At 43.0% G+C, this 22,275-nt stretch overlaps 1 protein-coding gene across 1 annotated transcript in view; it reads left to right on the plus strand.

Moving 5' to 3' along the window:
- The window catches only part of GRIN2A (glutamate ionotropic receptor NMDA type subunit 2A), a 1,523,775-nt gene that overhangs the window by 1,110,201 nt on the left and 391,299 nt on the right, over positions 1–22,275 (plus strand). The window contains exons 5-6 of the mRNA XM_078663104.1: positions 20,343–20,511; positions 20,643–20,796. Coding sequence (XP_078519230.1) covers positions 20,343–20,511; positions 20,643–20,796 — 323 coding nt within the window. The remainder of the gene's footprint in view (positions 1–20,342; positions 20,512–20,642; positions 20,797–22,275) is intronic.

The raw sequence follows: 22,275 nt of genomic DNA on the forward strand, positions 1-22,275 counted from the left end.
TCTGATAAGTACACTTCAATATGGATGCCTACATCCAATTTACCATGGAGAGATTGAGTGTGCATCGCCACTAAGAATAATGATGCACTATTAAATGAGCCCAATTTCAGTTCTACATTCTACATATCAAATGTTTAACTAAATGAATATGTTCACAAAATAAATGACTGAAATGGACCCAGGAAGGGGTATAAAAAGGTACTTTTACAAATGAGGGATTGTTGGTGTAATCAGTATTTTTCCATACATTCCTGATTTCCACCTTGAGTTTTGCTCACTAATTTCCTCTACCTTCAGCAGCGGAAATCTTAAGGTGAAACATAAAGGATCACAGTGTCCCTGTGAATCTCCTAGTTTTTATCAATAATCAGTTACCCAGTATTTTCTTACTTTGAGATTTGGGTACAAAATATGATAACAAATTTGCCCAAAATTATTTTGCTTTAGAAGAAATCATCTATTCTTCAACTGCTACAGTCTTTCAAACTGAAAGTTCTTTGTAAGAAAGCTTCATGCAACCTAAATTGTGAAAATGCCTGGTACTTGTGGCTCTTGTTGATAACATTGAGAATATTGGGGCATATTACCGACCACTAGCGATAATTATCGCTATGTTGGCTTAGCGGCAATATTTTTATCGCCGAGCTGCGGCGATTTTTATCGCTTAGGAACCTTGCTATTAGCAAGGTTTATCTCCTAAGCGATAAAAATCGCCAAAATGCACGAATATCGCTGAAAAGTCAACGATATTCATGCATTACCGAGCTAATGCTCTTAGCCATGTTATCCACCTACCATTGGATAACATGGCTAAGAACTGCTCAGGGGCAGGTGTTAGCTTTTGGAGATATTCGCGCTTAGCGCGAATATCTCCAAAAGTTGGTAATAGGAGATAGCGATGTTAGCGACTGTTTCCAGTTGCTAACATCTTGGCACGCCCACTTTGCATGTCATTAGTGATAAATTTCACTGACATGCAAAGCGGGGCCCAAGATGGTCGCTATCTCCTACTAGCTGTCGCTAACTGGTGTTAGCGACAGCTAGGTAATAGGGAGATAATTTTATCTCTGCTTTCTTGGCTTTTAAAGCCAAAAAAGCGGAGATAAACCCCCTTGATAATATGCCCCATTGTCTCTACACAAGACCCAACTTCCCAAGATCCACAGTAAGCTAGGAAGTGCCAGAAAGTGTAATAATCAACACACATGGTGTGGAAGAAGAACAGGAAGCGCCAAGTGACAGGTGAGTGAATAAATGTTAATGACAAGAAGATGCTTCTCTGTTAGTCTGAAGCATGTAACAGGTACTTGAGACAAAATTAAATTTGCTTCGCTGCATTGCATCAATGTAAGAGCGAAGAACAGTGCCACATGTACTGAGATGTGGAGCTGTTCTGCTCTCTTCCTGTGCTGGGGCACTTTTGGCTGCCATACGCCAATGCAGGTAATCTTGCTCCATGGTGCAAAGGTATCTGTATTTTGGGAAACAAAGTTTTTGTACAGAAAGAAGTGCCTTCCTGTACTCAAGGAGAGAGCAGGCCTGTCTGGAAATGAGCATGTACTCAAAGAACTGTGCACTGGAAGTACCTATGATTCAGGTACAAATGTCAATACTTAATAATACTTAGTGCTTTCAATAGACAGGACAACTGTACTTTCCTGATAACTTGCATTGGTGTAAAATGCATGTGGGAAACAATTAAACTATTAACAAGTGTAACAAAATAAATCAGGCCTCTTCCGCGTACTTTGAGAGTGTTGGAGCGTGGGGATCCAGTGAAATATGGAGGTCATCTCCCTCGACATGCCCTGAATTAAAACCTACGTGTACAGTTTTAGGCATGCCACTTACAAATCATCGACATCATTCGTTTAAGTCTAATTCATTTAACAGAAGCCAACAAACCTTTCAACATTAAATGCATTAAAGTGCTTGGTGTGCGAGTCTCCTGGCTAGGTTTCACAGCTCCCCAGGAAGCCACGGTGCACAGTTTGGGAACCACTGGAATAAACCCTTGGCACAAAATAACTTAAGGCAATGTTTTACGCTGCATTCTTTTACTTAGGTTCAATTTGTGTTGAATTGTAAATCCCACCAGCAGACCTTGCCTTGCAACACAGCATAAAGTCTTGGTAAATTTGGAACTCTATGTTTACCTGAAATTTCCTTATACACTTAGGCCCAGATGTTCTAAGGGCTTGCATTGCCCTTGCGTCATGTAAAGAAACGCAAGCCTTTAAATCAGCTTTGCTTAGCCACACAAAGCCACGTTGCATGGCTCTGCGTGGCTTAGTAAATCTAGAGTAATGCAAGGCAGTTCAGGTTACTGCCTTGCATTACTCTGCATTGGGAAGGCATTCCATGGGTGGAGTGTTAGCATTCCCACTCATTCACTCATGTGGATTTTGGCGCCTTATAAGATTTACTAAGAATAGTCGACCTGGGAATTCGTCAAAATGCTATGCCATCCCAATATAGGCATAACAAGGAGAAATATCATAGTTTCTCCTTGTTATTTTCTCTTTCTACATGTGCTGAATTCTGAAGAGCACATAGAAAGAAGAAAATGCCTCTGAGAATTGTTTTACCCCTTCCTGCACATAAACAATACTGACTGTAACACAGGCATCATTACACCATGGTTCAAGGGTACCTGCATTGGTGCTAGGCAGCACCCAGTGTGCCAGCGCAGAGAGAGAGCATGAAAGTGCCATATCATAGTAAATTTGACAAATATTTGCTCTCTCCATTTGATACATCGGATCAAGAGGTCTTGTTTTTGTTGCGTTGTGTCAAATGTTAGTAAATCTGGGACCTAGTGCAAAGAAATTTCATTTTACTAACAGCTCTTAAAAACCAAAACAGCCAGAGAGAAACACCCATCAGCTTTTCTCTATGGCACAAGTAAAATTGTTAAATAAGTATTCCACCATGTTCATACAGTTCGTGTTTAAGTCGTCCTAACTCTTTTACCAGAACAGTTTTCAAGGCCCAATTTGGGTCCTTTTCTCTCATGTGTTAGGGATTCCAAATGTTTCAAAGGTATTGATTCCGCTAGTAGGGCACCTTGAAAATAGCCAAAATATTGCAATTTGTTTTAACAAAATGTATTCTGTGCATGAAACCATGCATTTTTTCTAAGAATGATATCAGCAACAGGCCTATTGTACTAAAACCATCATCTTCTCAGCTTTCAGAAATAAACTGAGTTGTAAATATAAACTTTAGGTGTACCTGATAGAACAAGACTACTCCCAGTAACCTAAAACATTGGAATAACCATCAACATTGGGTTTCTTAGTAGCGTGTAACTTGTTGTACAGCATTTCAACGCCTTGTCACGTGTACTAAGTGCTATATAGATGCTATTACAATACAATAACATAGAATACAATGCAAATATTTCAGATTATGTCTAGTTATTTAGCTAACTAAATTAGATAGAATTTGGTATATTTCTCTTTTCTTGTTATTATTATTTTGGTGCTAGTTTTGCATTTTGTGTATAAGGTGTCAATCATAGTTAATAAATGCAATCTAACATGAAACCAAGGCTTTTGTAAGCACAGTGATATCGACACCTTTTTCTAAAAGGCAATTTTTCGTTTCCTAGCTGATATAGTTATTTTACTTTCATCCTAGTATGATGACTAACTGTGTCTGTGTGTGTATGTGTCTGTGTGTGTAGGTGGTTGTGTGTGTGTGGATGTCCATCTGTGTGTGTCTGGGCGCACATGTGTACATTTGTTGTCATGTATTGTCAGAAACTATTGCATTTCATATGAGACTAAATATCCTAGCAAGATGTGATGCCAATGCAATTCTACCATATTTATAGTGCAGGTACAGATCTTCCCCGCTGAAACCCAACATATAAGCATTCACAGTGCTCCTGTACTCTACAAAGGTTATCAAGCTAAGGATGCTCCTTAGTTCTGAATCTCTATGAATCCCCAGGTTCACAACTAAGCAAGAAGCGTTGGCGAGGGCACTTGTGGATCTGAGCAGCATTTGGAGACGCCACATCCAATAAACTGAAGACACTGTCAACAAATAATAAAAAAAGACGATTTATAGCACTATATTCTGCTGGAGTAGGATTTTACAACTATTAAAGTGGTGCCCCCTGCTCTTATAAAAATTATAACAATAATAACTAGATTTTATACAGCAATTTATACCAGACTTCTTTTATTTCGAATTGTGTAAATAACAGGTTTTATTTTTATTATAGACATCAGTGGGATGAATGGGACTGACTGGCGTGTGCTCATTCTGCTCACAAATCAGTAGGCGGTCAGCATGGCTTTGCCGATGACAATAAGAGCAGGCCCAGGCTGAGGGAGTTTGGTGTTGCCCAGTTGTGGCTCCAGTGACCCTCAATGTCCATTGCGCATGAAGGTTTGGGCACAGCCATTCTGGGGTGCCATGATACCTTACCATTGCCTCATTCCTTCATAGCCCACCTTTCCTCATAGGAGGTAGTCCTGGATCAATTGTGTTCCGTCTACTGGCTCATCTTCAACAGGTGCTGCCCATCTTAACACATACTGGTCCATTCAGGAGCACATAGGATGCTTTGTTGTGTCTTTGAATGCTATATTTGGTAGCGTGCCAGTGTTCCACTTGTGTGCATATAAATTGTCCAGCTTCTCTAGTTAATCAGCTCATACCCTACACTTTTCTTGACTCGTTTGTTTGCTTGCTCTTTTATAGTCTTTGTTTGACAAAAAGATCCGTGATGGTAAAACCATTACTGTCCCTTTTTTCACCCTTCCTCCCATTGGCAGTCCCATTGTACATTCAGCGTCACATTTACGCTGCTGTTGCATCACTTTTTGTGACAATAGTGCGGCATAAAAAATGCACCACGTTGCTCCATAGTTACGAAGTGAGGCATCTATGCAGGGTGGTCGTTCCCCCGCATCAAATCCTCATAGAGGTGGCGCATTGAAATCTATAAGATTTTCAGTGCACCACTTCTAGGATGCCACTGCGTCAAGTCCTCACGCATGCTGCATAGCAGGCATAGCAGGCATAAGGGTGACGCAGTGCTATAATCATAGCCCTCCCCCCTGCATTGCTGTAGTTGCGTCACACTTCTGACACAACTCCAGCAATGCGTTAGTATTGCGCCGACGGATACATCAGTAATACTGACGTATCTGTCATTCCTTGTGACATGATGCGTCATACAGTAAATATGATGCATCGATGGTGTCGCAAGGAGGGCACACTGAGAAGTGTTGCATCGCTACTTTGTCACAGCGATGCGCCACTTCTTTTAAATAAGGTCCTCAACATGTACAGTCTACGAGATATCACTGAAAATGATAGTTGTGACATTTTGGACTACATGCACCGATCTGGTAAATTTTGAAAAAGTTTTTGTTTTGTACAATTTATTTTCTTATCTGTGCACTATAATTTAAATGTTTGCTCTGTACGCACAAAATCGCAAAGGCCATGCTAGAAAAGAGAATTTCAATGAATCTAAATCTACTCTTACCCAATTTAATGGCTCGAGTTGAGGGAGAGGGTCAATTACATGAGAGAAGGGTTTTCATGACCACTGTAGCACACATTTGCCGGCTGTGAGGCTTTTTGAACATTCGGTCCTATTGGTACAGGTTGTCCTAGAAAAAAAACACATGCCGGGAGAAACAAGGGCCTTAAAACACCTCTCTGGTCCTCAGTTATCCTTTCATTCTCTCTTGGGTGTGTGCCCCTCGTGGTTTTTTCGATGAATGTCAGTACCTGCTGGAGCCTCATATAGCTTTGTGCAGGGCCCCAGCAGCAACACCTCATTCACAGATAGTGGGAGATAGGGAAGGTGGGAGAATGTTATGTTATGTTATGTTCATTTTATTTATATAGCGCATGGCTACACCAGCAACGGGGCGTCCCAGCGCTTCTGGACATGTCAGAAGGTGCAACAGCGCGGCCAGTGGGAGTGAGTTAAATGGAAGAGAACAACCAGGTTTTGATCTGTTTCCGGAAGAGCATTTGGTTAGTGGTTGCCCGAGCCTTTAGGGGGATCGAGTTCCATAGCTTCGGGGCCAGGTACCTGAAGGAGCGGCCACGTCTTCAAGGTCCGCTCTTCCTTCCTTCAGTGTAGCAAGGCAGAGGGAGCAGAATAAATCTGCGGAGTAGATCGGATTTATTTGTGAAATTCATGTTACATCAAATTCCTGACAATTCCTAATATTTGGCATTACACAATATTGCATAATTTTTAGGTGCAGTAGCCTGGCTCCTCCTCCGTCCCTCAGTTGCTCCCATTCCATTGCCTCGAAAGTGGAACCTATGAGAGGAAAGAGGAAGGGGTCACGTGTCCCCTCAGACCACACACAGCCTGTGCATGTTTCCATCCCCTGTCAGGCATGACAGAACCTCTTGAGAGGCACACAGGAGGCACTGCCATGGGGCTTTGGGCTGTTGGCAGCAGGAAGTTACCATTGTTTTGACTGCACTGTTTATGTCCCTAAAGAAAGGAAATAAAAGGAAGAAATTTGATCATAAATGCTTTGCTTTAAAGCTAAAATGCACAGTGTTTCTTCTAAGTGATTTTAAGAAGGGCTTCAGATGTGGCACCCAAGGAAACAATGTTGTCAACAATCAATATGGTAATTTCTAAAACGTAATATCTTAATGAAGGGTGGAGCATAGTTAATTGATAAAACATGTCAATGTGCTGTGAAACTACTAATATTAACATACATAGTAGGTAACACAATACTTGTTAACTTGTTAATGAATGTTATTTTTCTGTTCTCACTATTAATCACCGACTGTAGGTCTGGTGCAAATAATTATTCTCTGAGGTTTATACAACTGGACCCAAACGGTAAGGCTAAATCTACCACATCAATCAGAATATTAAAACCCACTGGAAAGGTGCTGGTGAAACCGGGAAATCATTGTCACAAAATGGTCTAACTCTTTTGAAACATAGAGGGTGCTGAATGCAAGAATATTGAGCTTTACAGACACATTCATTTAAGGGAAATGTATTTGCAAGGATAGAAAACTGTCATTAGAAGTGATCTGCATAGGACATCGAAGTGCTCCATGCTTCTTCCACGTTAAAGGCAAGCATTGGCATATCAAATAAGTCTGATGTTGGCAGCCAGCATTTTAGCTTTGTCTATAATTATTTAATAAAAATAAAAGAGCACTTATAGGAAATTCAGCTAATGGCTGAAGTGGGCGGACCCACTGCCCCATGTTGTATGCTATAGAGGGTGGAAGAAAAATGAGAATGACTCACCAATAGACCGATGGAAAACGTGTGCTGGCTGAAATCCCTATGCATAAGTACATTACATATAAAATGTAAGAACAATTAAAAGGTTGTGGCTGCTGCCAGGTGTAAAGAATACTGCAGATTCCATAATACACAGAAGAGGAAAAGGGCCTAATTACAAATTTGGCGGTCCTTAGGACTGCCAAACCCGAGGTAGCATCGTGACTACCCCCGCACCGGCGGTCCGTCTGCTGTATACAACTTTAGCAGTTGGACTGCCATGGGACCACTGCAACCACTGGGAATCTGCAATCCCTTGGCGTTGGTGTGGGTGTCAGGGGCAGGAATATGCTGGTGGTGTTGCTGCGGCACCGCCAAGTATATTATGACTTTCCTGACCTTCACACATTTCATGGCGGTGATCCTGCCATGAAAAGTGTTGCCGTCAGGAAAGTAAAGGGGCCCTACAGGGCCCACTTGTGCCTGGGGACACATGGTGGGCCCCCTGTTTGCAAGCGCCTCCGTTACTGCATAGACTGTAAAGTCCATGCTGTGCAGGAAGGGGATTTGGCGCTCCCGTTTTGGGAACACCAAAGGATCGCCCACCATACCATGAGGTAACTCGTAATATGGCGGGTGGCCGGCGGTGAGGTTGGCAGTGTGGTAGCGGGGAAGTGGCATGGCGGCCCACACCGCCAAGCTCATAACCAGACCCAAAGATCTTGAGAAAAGACTGAGCACCTGAACAAATGTACCTGTTCTTCAGCTTTCCAAAAAGTAGAATTAATGCTTCCAAATATTTATTAGACATTGTAGGAAGGTGGCTACCTGACTATGGTTACCCCAGATTTTTTGCCTGTGTTTAGCTGGTTTTTTGACTTAGTTGACCTGGTCCCCTGCTAATCAGGGCCCCAGGCCATCTGCTCTCTCTGTAAAATGGATTCCATGTACCCTAGGTACATACCACAATTGGAAATGGACTCCTTGTCAGCCCCTGTATAATGCACTATAGGTGCCCAGGGCATAGGGGCCACCAAGGCCTACCAGGGGCTGCAGCATATCTTTTGCCACCCCTGGCTGGTTCTTAAATTGACACAACTGGCTGATCACTCAGCTGGGGTAAGGTGGTGTAATCACCCCTTACTTAGATATAGTATACCTATATCTAAACCTATATCTGGACACATATAAACCTGTGAGCCACTCCTATGGAAGGCCTCATCAATCCTGGAGGCAGAGTGCGTGGTTTAATGTGAGATGGAGCTCTAGCATGAGCTGAGCCTGTCTGCAGCTGTCGGGAACAACTCCCTAAGCTGTTTCAGGATAATGCCATACCATATACTCTTAAGTGCCTTATAATCCTCGCGGTTATATAGCAACTTTGGTTTGGCTTTATCAAAACATGTCGTGTAAGGTGTCATACGATTTGGAATACTATTCCCTCGCCAGTTCTGGCGACGGGGATAGCATTCCACCCCTCTAGAGGGGTAAGACATGTTACTTTACTTAAATGCGGTTAATTTCTAAAAGGACCTTAGATCCACAAAATGGATGCCTCTGCCACAGACAAGAGTCTGGACCCCTGCAGCTGACCGAAACTCAGCCAAATGGGGCCTGGACAAAGGGTTTCCTGTCGCAGGAGGGTGTCACCACCCTCCAGACAGGAGATAGTGGATTGTAGCAGGGAGGTTTGAAAGAAACCAGACACTGCTTGGGGCGCACAAGGCTGCCCCTTGCATAATCCGGCCAAACCGGTTCTGGGGCACTCCAGCCCTCGTGCCAGGGCGGCCTGGATCAAAGGAAGGGGGTGTATCCACCCACTTCCTGGGTCCCCCCCTTAGGGGGGGACCTAGCAGGTAATCACGCCCCCCAGATTCGAATAAGAGTGGGAGCAGTGCCAATGCACTTTAGATTTCCTGACGAAACATAAGAAACGAAACTCTGGACCCTTGGACCTCCTACTCAACGTGGAAGCCCGAAGAATCTCCCTTGTGGTCAAGGAGTGACCACCCTGTGCAAACAGGCACCATCCAGCCCTCGATGTCTACTTTGTTGCAGTTCCCGCCGGAACTCGAGCGACAGAGATCAACGAGATCAAGCTTGCCTGCCTTCCAACAGCCCGATCCACAGTCCCTGCAGAGCTGAGACCCGTGGAGGCGACCGGAAGCGTGGGGCACGCCATCTTGAATTGACCACGAGACGCTGACCGTGCAGCCCACGAGTGACCCTCGAAGCTGTACACCGGGGTTTGAGAAGCCCCCACCCTGAGCCACTCCTGCACCGAAGTTCAGCCCTCCACACTCGACGAGTGCTGCGTGGGGCCCTTCTGCTCCATTTGGCTCAACGCGTTGGCCTGGTCACTTGCCAGCTGGCTAGTGGTCCCTGTGCCGACGAAACTACGAATACGACTTGTGATTCTGGTGACCCCAGACTTGCACCAGCTCCCCTGAAAAGGAGCCCCCACTCTGACCCTCCTGGTTCGAGTGAGAAGCAATCTCCCGGTTCTGCGTGGATTGCTCTTGCCAAGTGTTGTTTGCTCCAAACTTGAAGCCGACTGCACCGACGGTGAGAGCCTTTATGGGACAGATCGTGACCCGCTCCTGGACGTCGCAGATGCCCCAGAGCCCACGTGACAGCGGAGAGAAGCTCCTCAACGACCACCTGATTGCGCCCGACATTGCCTGGTTCCGTCCTGGTTCCACTCTGGTCACTGCTGAGTGACCCAGACTCTGTCCCCTCTGCTTTCAGGTACTCTTCGACTTGAGTCCACCCTTGGACTCCACCGGACACTTCACTTTCACCCCGCCTGCAGCCCTTTCAGCTTCAAGCACCAAGAGCCTGCGTGACGAAACCCGACTCAACTTCGACCCTGTGCACCCGCTTCCTGTGGGTGAGGTAACTTTGCTCCGCCGGTGTTCCCACACTGGTACACATCTCTAGGGTCTGTGTCTTAAGTTTTGTTCCTCTAGGTTCAGCGGAAGTGTCCTTAAACTCTAACTTTACAACTTTTACGCACCATTGGATAACATTGGTGCATGCGTGCGCTTTCCGCACTGCTCCCGAATCCCGTGGGCCGTTCCCGACTTCAGCATTGCTTGTCCCGACTGCTCCCAGCGATTCCCTAGGCCCTAGGCCTAACCACTGTTCGAGTGGCATCTCTTATACCACTTGTTTAGTATATGGTTTGAGTGGCCACCCGCCCTCATCCATAATTGTGCAACTTTGTATGTTTAAACTGTGCTTTTGATTTAACGCTTGTGCCCCTTTATTCATAAAGAATACTGGGGATTGTTTTTAGTAATAAATACATATATTTTTATAATATATACTTGTGTGGTGTCCTTTCATTTGATATTACAGGATTGTATGTGGTAAAACAGCTCGCTTAACACGACCTCTTAAGTTAAGCCTTTAGGCTGCTTAGTCCATGCTACCCCTAGGATAGCTTGTCTAATAAGGTTGACTTACAACCAGACACAATAAGGGATTGTTTGGTCTGATATTAGGTGGTTCCAGAATTGGAAACATCACCTATCAGGCCAACTTCTCACATTGGTGAGCAGCGGTGCGGATTTGAGCTTGCTGTTGTTTTACCATTGCAGGCCAACTTCTCACAGACATTTTCCAAAATTAGACAAAAAAAGACACAAATACCCCATTAATATTTCTCTGGTTATATTTATACGGTCAGATAACCTAAAAAACCACAATTAATTTGAAATTGACTTAAAAAGGAATGTACTAGTGACAAAGAGCTCCTTTTATTAATTCAAATGCTTTGCCATCCACATCATAAACAAAATATGCATAACACAAGATGAGCATGAGAGTGTTTGTGAATCAGAAAAAATATACATTTTGCGCACAGGCACCTTTTGCTTAACTGGGGATTTTAATACATGGGCGGGATTCGGACGGCTCCCGACTGTCCTCCGCACACGCCCACCGTGACGCGTGACGGCCGGGGGCCGTCACGAGCATGCAAGGGGTTAAAGGCTAGATGCTGTAGTTAAATGTTTATTGGTACCCCAGCCACTAGTTCTCGAAATTAAATATCATTTTGCATATAAGGTTGAATATTAAAGTGTAGAAAATAGTTGTTAAATATCAGTCTGCTTGTTAAAAGAATAACTGAAGTAATTTGTCATGTACATTAGTTAATGAGTGGTTGATTGGGGCATGGGCGTTTTAGGATAAAGTGAGTGTAACAATTGATTTGCAACACTTTTGTGAATGACTATTCTGCAGACTTTGTTTTCTTCATGTGTTCGGATGGTGTAATTTGCTTGCCCTCTAATACATTGCTGCTCATTCATAAAGGTTTTTTTTTTAGTGATCATGGAATACAGAGAGAACAAACATAACAGTTAAGAAAGTTTTCTATAATGGTCAGATAAAGTCTGCTAGAAATATAGCCAAAGAAGTGATCAGAATTATTACTAGTCCTAAAAGTCTCTTTGAGCTGCAATCAACATTTAAATCTTGCATAGACTTTTGTGAGAATCTTTCCGCACATTTTGCAGAAATGGTTAGCCAGAGAGACACTTATGACTAAAACCATTAATCCATCGATGGAATAATTTTAAAATAAGATAATCAGTGTGACTCTGTTTTTTGTTGGAAATCGCCCTAGAACCCCATGTTGAATGGATCATAAAGTTCAAAGCATGCCAGCTGAATGGATCAAAATGATCACAGTATTGATTTCCACCCAAAATACTGAAACATTGAGTGATTTTCCATTCAATCTGGCAGCTGCCATTTATAACTTCTTAAAAGCACAATAGCCCTCAGGAACAGTCAGACCCAGAAGAGAAGCAAATAATTTCTAGACTCTTATCAAGTGGGGCTTGACTAAGAATGAATTTTAAGCTGATGGGGCAATTAGTCTTAGACAATCTGAGGAGGACGGAGAATGACACTAGTGCCAACCCTATTACAGAGTCTATTAGAGATCAGGCAGCATTGAATGATACAACTGATTGTCCACCGCGCTTACAGAGACTTTTGAACTGAGGCCTAAAAACACTGCCATAAAGTTGGGCAAGTCTTTCTTGGGGTACTGAGAGCAGACCATTGCACCCTCTCCCGTTGAAATGAGTCCAAGGAGGGTGAATTGGGAAGTGGCTAAAGGCTCAACCATCTTAACACTGATATTCAATGCATGTACCTTAGCTTTAGCCTCACTCTTGTACGTGTAGCATTGACATGTTTTTATATATAGAGAAGATGCTCACTTGCCAATTTGATTTTAATCATCGCCTATTAATGTAATCACAACAATATCCTTACTAGAGTGCTCTTTATTAGTGATGCAATGATGGATTTTGTATAACTTCATCATTCTCAACAAGTAAAACATTTGTGATTCTAACAGTTTGATTTTGTGTTTTCATTTTGTGGCTTTTATCATGGAGCAGAGCACATGTCCTAAATGTCAGGCTGAAAATTTGTGCAAAATGTACCCCTGGTCAGTTTAATTTTATTTTTAGAATTGAAAATACTGTTACACAGTCCTAAACTCCTTTAGTTTAACCCCTTCTGTACATGCAAATTTTCGCGCTGTGCAGGAGTTTTTATTAGTGGGCGGGATTCAGACGGGCGGGGGCCATCCTCCGCACATGCCCACCATGACACATGATGGCTCCCGGCCATCACGAGCATGCAAGGGGTTAAACATGGAATTTCCGGCACAAAAACATTAATTAATTCACATCTTAACTGTCTAATCATCATTTACAGAGGTGTTTGAGTCAACCTCTTTCAACATCTTTAGTAATAACCTTGATGCAATATTAGCACTGCTACTGAGGCACTTCAAAGTTGACCATGTGTCACTTGCTTTAAGCTCTCTTCACTGATTCCCAGTATCCCCAATATTTTTGGGATCTATGTGTTTAGTACATAAAGCAGTTTTCATCAAATTCCCAATGATTTAGCAGTAATGTTAAAGTGGTAGAAACCAACTCAACTACTACGATTCAATGCCTAGTTGAGATGGTTTGTAACCTAGGCAAAAATAATAAATGCTGATGGAAAGGCATGTGTAACTACTGCCCACCTCTTGATTTCACTTCCTTGAAGACCAATCAAATATATTCCATTTCGAAAACACCTGTACATTTTCCATTCAAATAAAGTCCCTGTAATAGCATTGTGTTTTATATTTTATACAGCCCTTTTGTGATTTGGCAGTGCTTTAATTGACAAACGTTATAATTATGAAATTTATGGTACTAACTTTGGCTGTCTATGGAATAACAGAAGGCGGAGTCTGCATTGCCAAGATTTGATTTCCTGACCTCCGGCATATCACGACTTGACAGAAGCAAGAATTAAGCATAATGAGCCAACATGCTGTCTAATCTGACTATGAATCTGAGTCTATAGCACCAAGAAATCTCTGTGGTCCTGTGCTCAGTGATTACTCTTGAATAAATAAATACAAATTCTATCAGTAATATGAGTTTCCTTAGGGAGGGCATTTTTGACGGGTCCATGTATTTCTGTTCAATGGCTGTAGAAATAAAAACCCTCTCCAAAATCCAAAATTACTGCTTTGTGCATCTACAGCATGAGGCATTCTCATTTAGCCATGCTTTGTGTAGTCTTTGATGCATCTAATACCAATTATGAATCACACCCTTGACAAATACATAAGCCCTAGTGCAGTGCACTGTGTGTGCCCAGGGCCTGTAAATCAAGTGCTACTAGTGTGCCAGCAGCACTGGTCGTCCCACCCACACCAGTATCTTTTCAAAGGTGTCTCAAACCTGCCCCTGCAGTGTCTGTGTGCTGTTTTTACTGCCATGTTGACCTGGCAAGTGTACACACTTGCCTAGTCCTAACCTTGCCTTTTCTTACATATAAGTCACCTATAAGGTAAGCCCAAGTTCGCCCCATGAGCCGGGTGCAGTTTATGTGAAAGATAGGACAGATAGTTTTGTGCTTTACATGTCCTGATAGTGAAATACTATGCATTTCGTTTTTCACTATTGAAAGAACGTCTTTTCCATAGGTGATCATTAGAGCTGATATAGAAAATTTTACATGTGTAACTTTCATTTGGGAAAAGATAGATAAATGGAGTTTAGACTTCCTGAGCTCAAAATTTAATAATGCATCTTTTAGTAAAAGTGGTTTTTAAATTGTGTGTTTGATAATGCCACTTCTAGAAAGTGGGCTTTTTCTTAGATAACCATCCTGTGTGCCTCTGCCTGTTTGTGTATTTACCATCTGATTTTGGGGTGACAGGAGCTGAGGATGTGCATTCACACTAGACAATCACAAGGGGGGTTGAGGTGTGTCCTGCCTTTCCTGGGTAACTCATAGCCTGGCTGAATAGACCTTTCTGCATTTACAGTGGTGTGAGGTGTTTTCACTAGCACCTGAATAGGCTGTGTCTCCTCTGCACAATGTTGTTTCCACCTCCTGTAGTGAAGGTGGACGAGGGAAAAGAGAACTGTTTTTTACTGAGCAAAAGATACGTTCTTCCTAAGACTTAAAATGGAAAAGTATTACAAATATTGGGGCCCTGACCCCTGAACTTTAGAACTCTTTTGGACTACGGAACCTGCCAAGAAGAAGAGTTGGAAAAGCTGTCAGGAGGAACTACCAATTTGCTTGGCCATTTGCTTTGTTGGCCTGCAGTAGCTGCTTCTGTCTTGGGCAGTGAAAGGATTGGATTGGACTTTCTGCAACCTATTTTCCTGAGTTTCTCCAAGGGATTGAAGTAGAGCTTATCCTTTGTTCAAAAAGTCTCAGGAACAACAAAGATCTTCTGCTAACAGCACTGAGAACTGTGTGTTTTGTGCTGCAACAAAAGAAAAAGCAACCCGAAATTGTTAACAATATCGCTGCTGAGGAGGAGCTACGTAGCGAAGCAAGATGGCCGCATGAGCTCCCGGCTCCGCTGACCTCCGTCCGTTGATCGACTATCCTGTATTTAATCCTGATTTTTAGCCGGACCCCCGCACAGATGAATAGCTGCTGAGTCCATTGGTGTGGTCCTGAGACTTTTATCGCCCAGATGTGTGGAGTTGTGTCGTGTTGAAGTTTCCGGCCTACCCCACCCCATGAGCCGGGGTCTCGAGTGCTGACCCGGCCGGGCCGCAACTGAACAACATCGGCCGTGGGACCCAGACCGGGTCCGGTCCCTTGCTGCGGCAGAAAATACTGGCCTGGATTGTGTGGTGTGCTGTCGGTCTGCTACATACAAAGGAGGGGTGATACCATCGACTGGCTGCCTTTTGGGGGGTTTCTGCTCTGGCGGCTGCCGCCCCCGCTGGGGTGGAGCCCTCGATCGAGCAGCCGTATTTGTGACCCGACTGTGCACCCCCCCTCGCCGGACGCCCCCACCCCAGTTTGCCCGCCCGAAGACACCGGGTATTCCCTGATGTCGAGAAGAGAGCGAGTGGCGGAGGTCCGGGGACAATGTGAGCCGTCCTTGCAGACCGTGATGGCCGCCATTGGGGAGCTCCACTCTTCTATGAAGGCCAGGCTTCACGAACTGATCGCTGGCAACACCGAAACTGCGCGATCGTGCCTGGCGCCTGTCTCATCTGAGCACCTGCAATTAGCGGACTATCACACGGAAGACCGAGACCCCGGTCATGAAACTGATCTGGCGCCATTGTTCTGGTCACGGAGTGCTAGCGACCTTCAGACTCTGGAGAGATCACTGCCTCCACCACCGCAGCCCCTTGCCGTTGGAAGCACAGTCTTGTTCCTCCCTACCCCGGGGTTTGACGACGTTCGATTGATGCTGGGAACCCCTCCCGTCCCTGCAGAACTTATGGAACTGTGGTCTATTGAATACTTGGACGTTGGGTCGGTGACGGGGAACATACCAGCTATGGGGGTCTACGAAGAATCGTGGAGTTCGAGTGGACACGTACTACCTATCTTTGACTTATTTATGCCTTTTGACTCTTCTGGGGCCATGGTGGTACTATCGGACAGAGATCACACAAGAAATCGGAGGGGTCAAGGATGATATGGTTGGTCGGGATCTGACTTTGGGGCTTTAGAAGAAGAGGGGACCACTAATTCACTGTTTAGCGGGAGGTCGGGCGATGTTTGACGTCTTCCCTTTGTTGACTTGCTTGATATGTCGCTACTCATTGTTGATTGTCCTTTAGGGTCGTACGCTTCGGACGGGGGACGGAGGATACCGGGGGCGTATAATACATTTTCCTCCTCCATCTTTTTCTTTTTGTTTCGCTTCATCCTTTTCTTTAATAATTCTTTACTCTTTCTCTATTTCGGGTTCTGTTACTGGGCGACAGGCACGCTGCTAGGGGGGTAGGCCGTAGCCATCTGCAGGGGTGCAGGGTGGGGGGTTGGGGGAGGGGTTTTCTTGTTTTTCCTTTCTTTGTTTCTATGGCCTTTTTTCTCATTGCTTTTTTGGTTTTATTTTCACTTTCTCTTTTCTCTGGGTCTGGGATCAGCATAATGGGCTAATCTTTGAGTTCTCATTGATTTTTGTAACTTGTGCCTCATTTTTGCTGCATTGTGGGTATCAATGGACGGGCGCTTGACTGGTGCACACAGTGATTGTATGCAGATATATCCCGATTCATTCGATGCGGCCCCGGTGTTTTAACTGTGATCGTTTTAACTGTGTAGGATTTGCTTAATTGGCCCGCCCATTGTACGACTATATTTTATAGTACGGCACCTGATCCCCCCCTATTTCTTTATTTTATATTGGAGTCTTTTACGTTTTTCGATTTCATCCTGATTTAAAAGTAAAATTAAACCTCATTTATCCGAGATATGATATGTGAGTGCCGTGATACTGTGTTTCTATCGTGCTGCCGTGCCTTCGGGATGTTCGGCTAAATAGCTGTGTACACTTTTACATAAATAAAGGTTTTAAAAAAAAACAAACAAAAAAAAAAAACAATATCGCTGCTGGCTCCCTGACCCCTTGACACCACAGAGAGCACCGCCCTGCTTCGCACCGCAAACTTGGTCTTACCGGCGATAACGCCCGATGCCACCACCGAGCTGCTGCTTGCACTGTGACCTGAGGGCACTACACTTCACATCGCCTGGCTTTACATCGCCACCTGGTATCCCTGTTGCTGCTGCTTCATGCCAACCTCAATTTCGCTGCCTGCAACATGGCCTGGGTCTTCGCTCGTAAGTACCTCAGTGCACTACATTGTCCCACATCTCAGCCTTGGCTACCCGGCGCCATTGACTCCAGATCACCTACTGATGTCAGCACTTCAGCAACTACACCACCGCCGCTTGCACCATGACCTGCTGGCACTGAGATGTGCACTCTCCCACTTCAAGGGTCTGACGACTGTTCCACCAACCTCCTGAACCGATGCCTGCCAATGCCGGTGATGCTGCTGCTTCAGAGCTCATCCCAAGGTCCATGCCACCCTGCATTTCCAAGGTACTATATGCAGGTCTTCCCGACACTGTAGCTGGACAGCCTCAACTGTTGGATTTGTCTGTCCACGACGCTGTGATAGACCCGGATAGAGCTAATGACTTGAAGCAACTATATTTTAAGTCTATTTTTGCAATATTCATATTTTGATTACTGTATGTTGGATTTTTATCTTTTTGGTCTTCTTTAAACAGATAAATATTGTCAAATTTTCTAAAACTGGTGTGGTGTCCATTTGTAGTATTTTCACTGTATTACTGTGTGTTATGTGCAAATGCTTTACTTATTGCCGCTGAGATAATTCTGACTGCTCGTGCCAAGCTACCAAGGGGGTGAGCATGGGTTATTTTAAAGGTGTAACCCCCTTACCTTGACTAGAAGGAAAAACCCCTACCTGGACAAGGTGCATACCTCTGCCAATTAAAGACCCCCATTTCTAATACCATGCCCTTTCAATGTCCTTTTCCACTGTTTTCCTTCAAATAGACAACCGTATTGCTCTGCTCCCTTTGTCATCATTTCTTAAGATTGTCTGGCCAACACTTATTCAAAACAATAGTTGAGTTACATGTTTTCTTATTACTGGGCAGGTTATAATTGAATATTGTCCTTATAAGTCACTTACAGGTTTGATTCCTGTCTACTCCTGTACATCCCAATAGATTTTTCTCCTCCAGTCTCTTCCAACCATACACTGCTATTTTCAGCACCAGGTGGTGCCACTCCATACAAGAAGGCATGTGCCTACCCACACTAAGAATTGCACAAGACTTTTCAATTTTTAGTTTGTTTTTCACAATGTGTTGCATAGTATTAACATGGGTCAATATTTCTAGGGGGTTGGTCTACAAACGTGAAAAGAGAATCAAAATTACATTTTCATTTTCAATTATGGCCACAGTCATTTTAGCTGTCCACATTTTCCCTCAGATTTGAATGAGCAAATATTTATTTTCCTCTTAATTTGATTTTGATACCCAGATACCCAGATCTTTTAAATGTTTAGCTACTGCAATAAATTGTACTTCTTAAAAGTTGCTCGTTTTTCGTATTTATTTATGGAGATTGTTTAAAACCTCCCTCAGCTAATTTTGCATTTAGGCAAAGAATGTTTCATTTGAGGACATCGGTTATTTTGAAATAGCGTTCTTGGTCAGACAGTACCTTTATGATATCATGTTTAGTCATAGGCATTTCACATTGTAGGTCACTCTGATAATTATCTTTCTCTCAGTACTAAAGCTGAAGGTGGTGCCTATGCTGTGTCTTATTCTTGATACATGTTCTGATATTAAGTTCCCCCAGTCTCTTCTGGATGCTGAATTCACACCTGGGTGTCTCACATTTTGAAGGAATATTGCTCCCAAATCAAATAAACTTCCTGTACTTCAACGCATATTTTACCGCATTGAGGAAGATGGTTTTCTTACAATCTAACAAATCTCCACCTTGCTAAGTGCTGTACACAGTGCTTAATCAGCACCCAAAAAATGGCGCAGTCCAAAGTTTCTTAGGCGCCCACTGCCACAGCAACTTCACACCATGGTTGCTGAAAATCAAGCCTACAGTCTTGATTCCACCTTTCTTGATTGTTCTTCTGAAAATCAAACTAGAGAATACCGTGGTACAAGAATATTGAGATCATAATATTGAAAGATAAGTTCATGTAGGGAAATATAGATTTTCTATTTCTAACTTCACATCTACGTACCTTGAAGTAAGAAAAGAATATATATATATATATATATATATATATATACGTGGAGTAAGGTATAGAAAATCTAGACTGACTTACCTGTCGATATTTTGTTCTAATATTTGTCCTCTATATAGTTTTCCATTTACATTTGTGTGCTTGATATTCAGGGTGCATACCTTCTTTCTTCAACTACCTACACTTGTTGTTTCTTTATATTGCTCTTGTGGGTTATTTTTCATCCCTTCTTTCTCCGTTTGTCACTATTTTACTGCCGTTGTCACGCTCCTTTCTTTTCTTCCTTTTTCTCTCTGGCTCTTGGTCAAAATCTGAGAATGAAAAATTAGCATTGGTCCCGTAAAAATGGTTGCTGATGCCTATCACTTTCAACCTATTTTAACAACAAGAGAGAGAGGGAGAGAGGCACTCTTGAACCCCCTGAAAATATACTAGGATAACAACGAAAGTGTGACTAAAACAGATATTAGGAAAAGGATGTGCAAGGGAAACACAAAATTGTTTTTAAAAAAGAACCCTCACTCACCAACCTGGTTGGTGACATGCTTCATCATCGGGTCCCCACCAGAGAGGCCGAGTGCCTCCCTGGTGTGCTTCAACGCCTGAAGTTGCATCCTTTTCCTAATATCTGTTTTAGTCACTCTTTCGTTGTTATCCTATCACTTTCAACCACCAGCAGAAATTAAAGTACTGGAAGAATTTCTGTGTAGTATTACTTCAAGAAACTCACATGGCTAGAACACTTTGCAGGTGTACAACTTTGCGTGTGCTAACCAAATCAAAATATTTATATTTGTAAAAAGAATGGCACAGTTTTCAGATTTTACCTATGCATATTTTAGTATGTTTATTATATCTTCTGATCACCATTCTTCAGCACTTTTTCCTGCAAATTACAATTGCTATTAAGAGAAACTCAAATTTTCACAGCAAAAGTACATTATGTGTAATTGTTTTTTTTATAACATTCACAGCAACTCAACTACCGAGGGGACGTATATTAAGAAATGCTGCAAAGGATTCTGCATTGATATTCTAAAGAAATTGTCAAAAACAGTGAAGTTCAGCTATGACCTTTACTTGGTAACCAATGGGAAGCATGGCAAAAAAATCAAGAATGTATGGAATGGAATGATTGGTGAAGTAAGTTTTGTTAGGTAAAAAAACCCTTAAGTAAAACTTGACTCATGACTTTTTAATCCATTTGAAAAAGTGTGGTTTTGCTCTTATTGAATTTATTTACTCTTCTTCCTTGATCTTCCCCATTTGACTAGGTGGTGTATCAACGGGCGGTCATGGCAGTGGGCTCACTCACAATTAATGAAGAACGCTCAGAGGTGGTTGACTTTTCTGTTCCATTTGTTGAAACTGGAATCACAGTCATGGTGTCACGGAGTAATGGCACTGTGTCTCCATCTGCTTTTCTAGGTAGGTTTTACTCAGAGAAGCCCAAGTCACTTTCCTGATACATGTCTATGTTTCATCGTGTGCTGTCCACTTTGTTTGAATGTTTTTGTGAAGGCCTCTTCTTGTTGCTTTCATTCTTGTCTTCAAAAGATCATAGTATGCGTTTTAAGTAGATATATCACAGGGCTTATCAAGAACGGCTTATCAGCCTTATAGGCACCTGGGCAAAGCGATGCATTGGGACCCGTCTCCACAACTACTCATAGGAATAAAAATGTTTGATGGAAAATTAGTGCTAAATTCTGATCTGCACGTGGCCCCTATGCTCGTGGGGCCGCTGGGCAACTCCCCAGCGTGCCCATGCGTTAAAATGGCACCGGGCACATTCCTAATCGATAAACATGAGCAAAGAGTCCAAGTGTTTTGGAGCCTCAGCCAAACCTCAAAATAAGAGCTGAAGTACATTGTGAGGAATATGCCTTTACGGCATTTCATGCAGATCCTTCCCCAGTCTACTTTATTCTACTACTGCGGACTTCATTACTCGCATGAACCAGTTAGAAGGATATATAGTCAACTCTCAGTTCCATTCCTTACTCTTGACGCTCTACGTTTAGAATCTCAAACTAATGTTCTACAACAAGCCTCAGGTCTCCATGTATCTAACCCGCGGGTTACTATGCCTCCCAATATCCACATGCATATATAAATGTATGTATATATGTTGAGTACTTGTGAAGCCTGACTTAGCAATAAAACGGCAGAGTCATTTATGTAATAGGAGAGAGGTACCACTAGGTTATAAATACTAATGCTTGACATCTCCCAAGCGAGCATTGGCAAGCCAATTGGTTTAGTTTGTATGTAAAAGCAAGCAAGATTGGTATTCACCTTTGTATTACAGCAACAAAAAACAAAAAAAATCAATTTTGCATCTTTATATTTCTCCTGCATTTATTCTAGTGAACACTAGATGGCACTTAAAAGCAGAAAACTGGTGTTGTATGGCTCTGTTTTCAATGCTGCGTTCGCAGCAGGAAGAATGACGAATCTATTGACGGCAAAACCAAATGCTTTTGTGGGCAGATCAATGACAGAAAATGAAGAAAGCTACAAATAGGAGCAATGCAAATGAGACTGACATGAAAGCCATCCAATCTTTAGCAGGGATTGGCTTTCTGGGATATGGTATACACTGCTGGCTCGGGACAGACAGCTGGAGTTGTCTGTAACAAGAAGGCAAGTATTAAAGCAAATAAAAAACAAATTCAATTGCAACATCCTTCGATTTAGAAGTAATTGTGCAGCAATTGCTGCTGCGCAGGTCAGTTGACTGGACTTTTGCATACATTTTAAATGCAGTGTCTTGTTGCTAAGAACAACTCATTTTGGGCTGATTATCATAATAAATTCACATAGAATAAGCCAATAGTTTTCAACCCAGGGAACACATGCAAATTTACTCCTGTAAGAAGCTATAAATCTATCCTTCCAGGGTGA

Source organism: Lissotriton helveticus, chromosome 10 (genome assembly GCF_964261635.1).
Source record: "Lissotriton helveticus chromosome 10, aLisHel1.1, whole genome shotgun sequence".
In the NCBI taxonomy this organism is placed as follows: domain Eukaryota; kingdom Metazoa; phylum Chordata; class Amphibia; order Caudata; family Salamandridae; genus Lissotriton; species Lissotriton helveticus.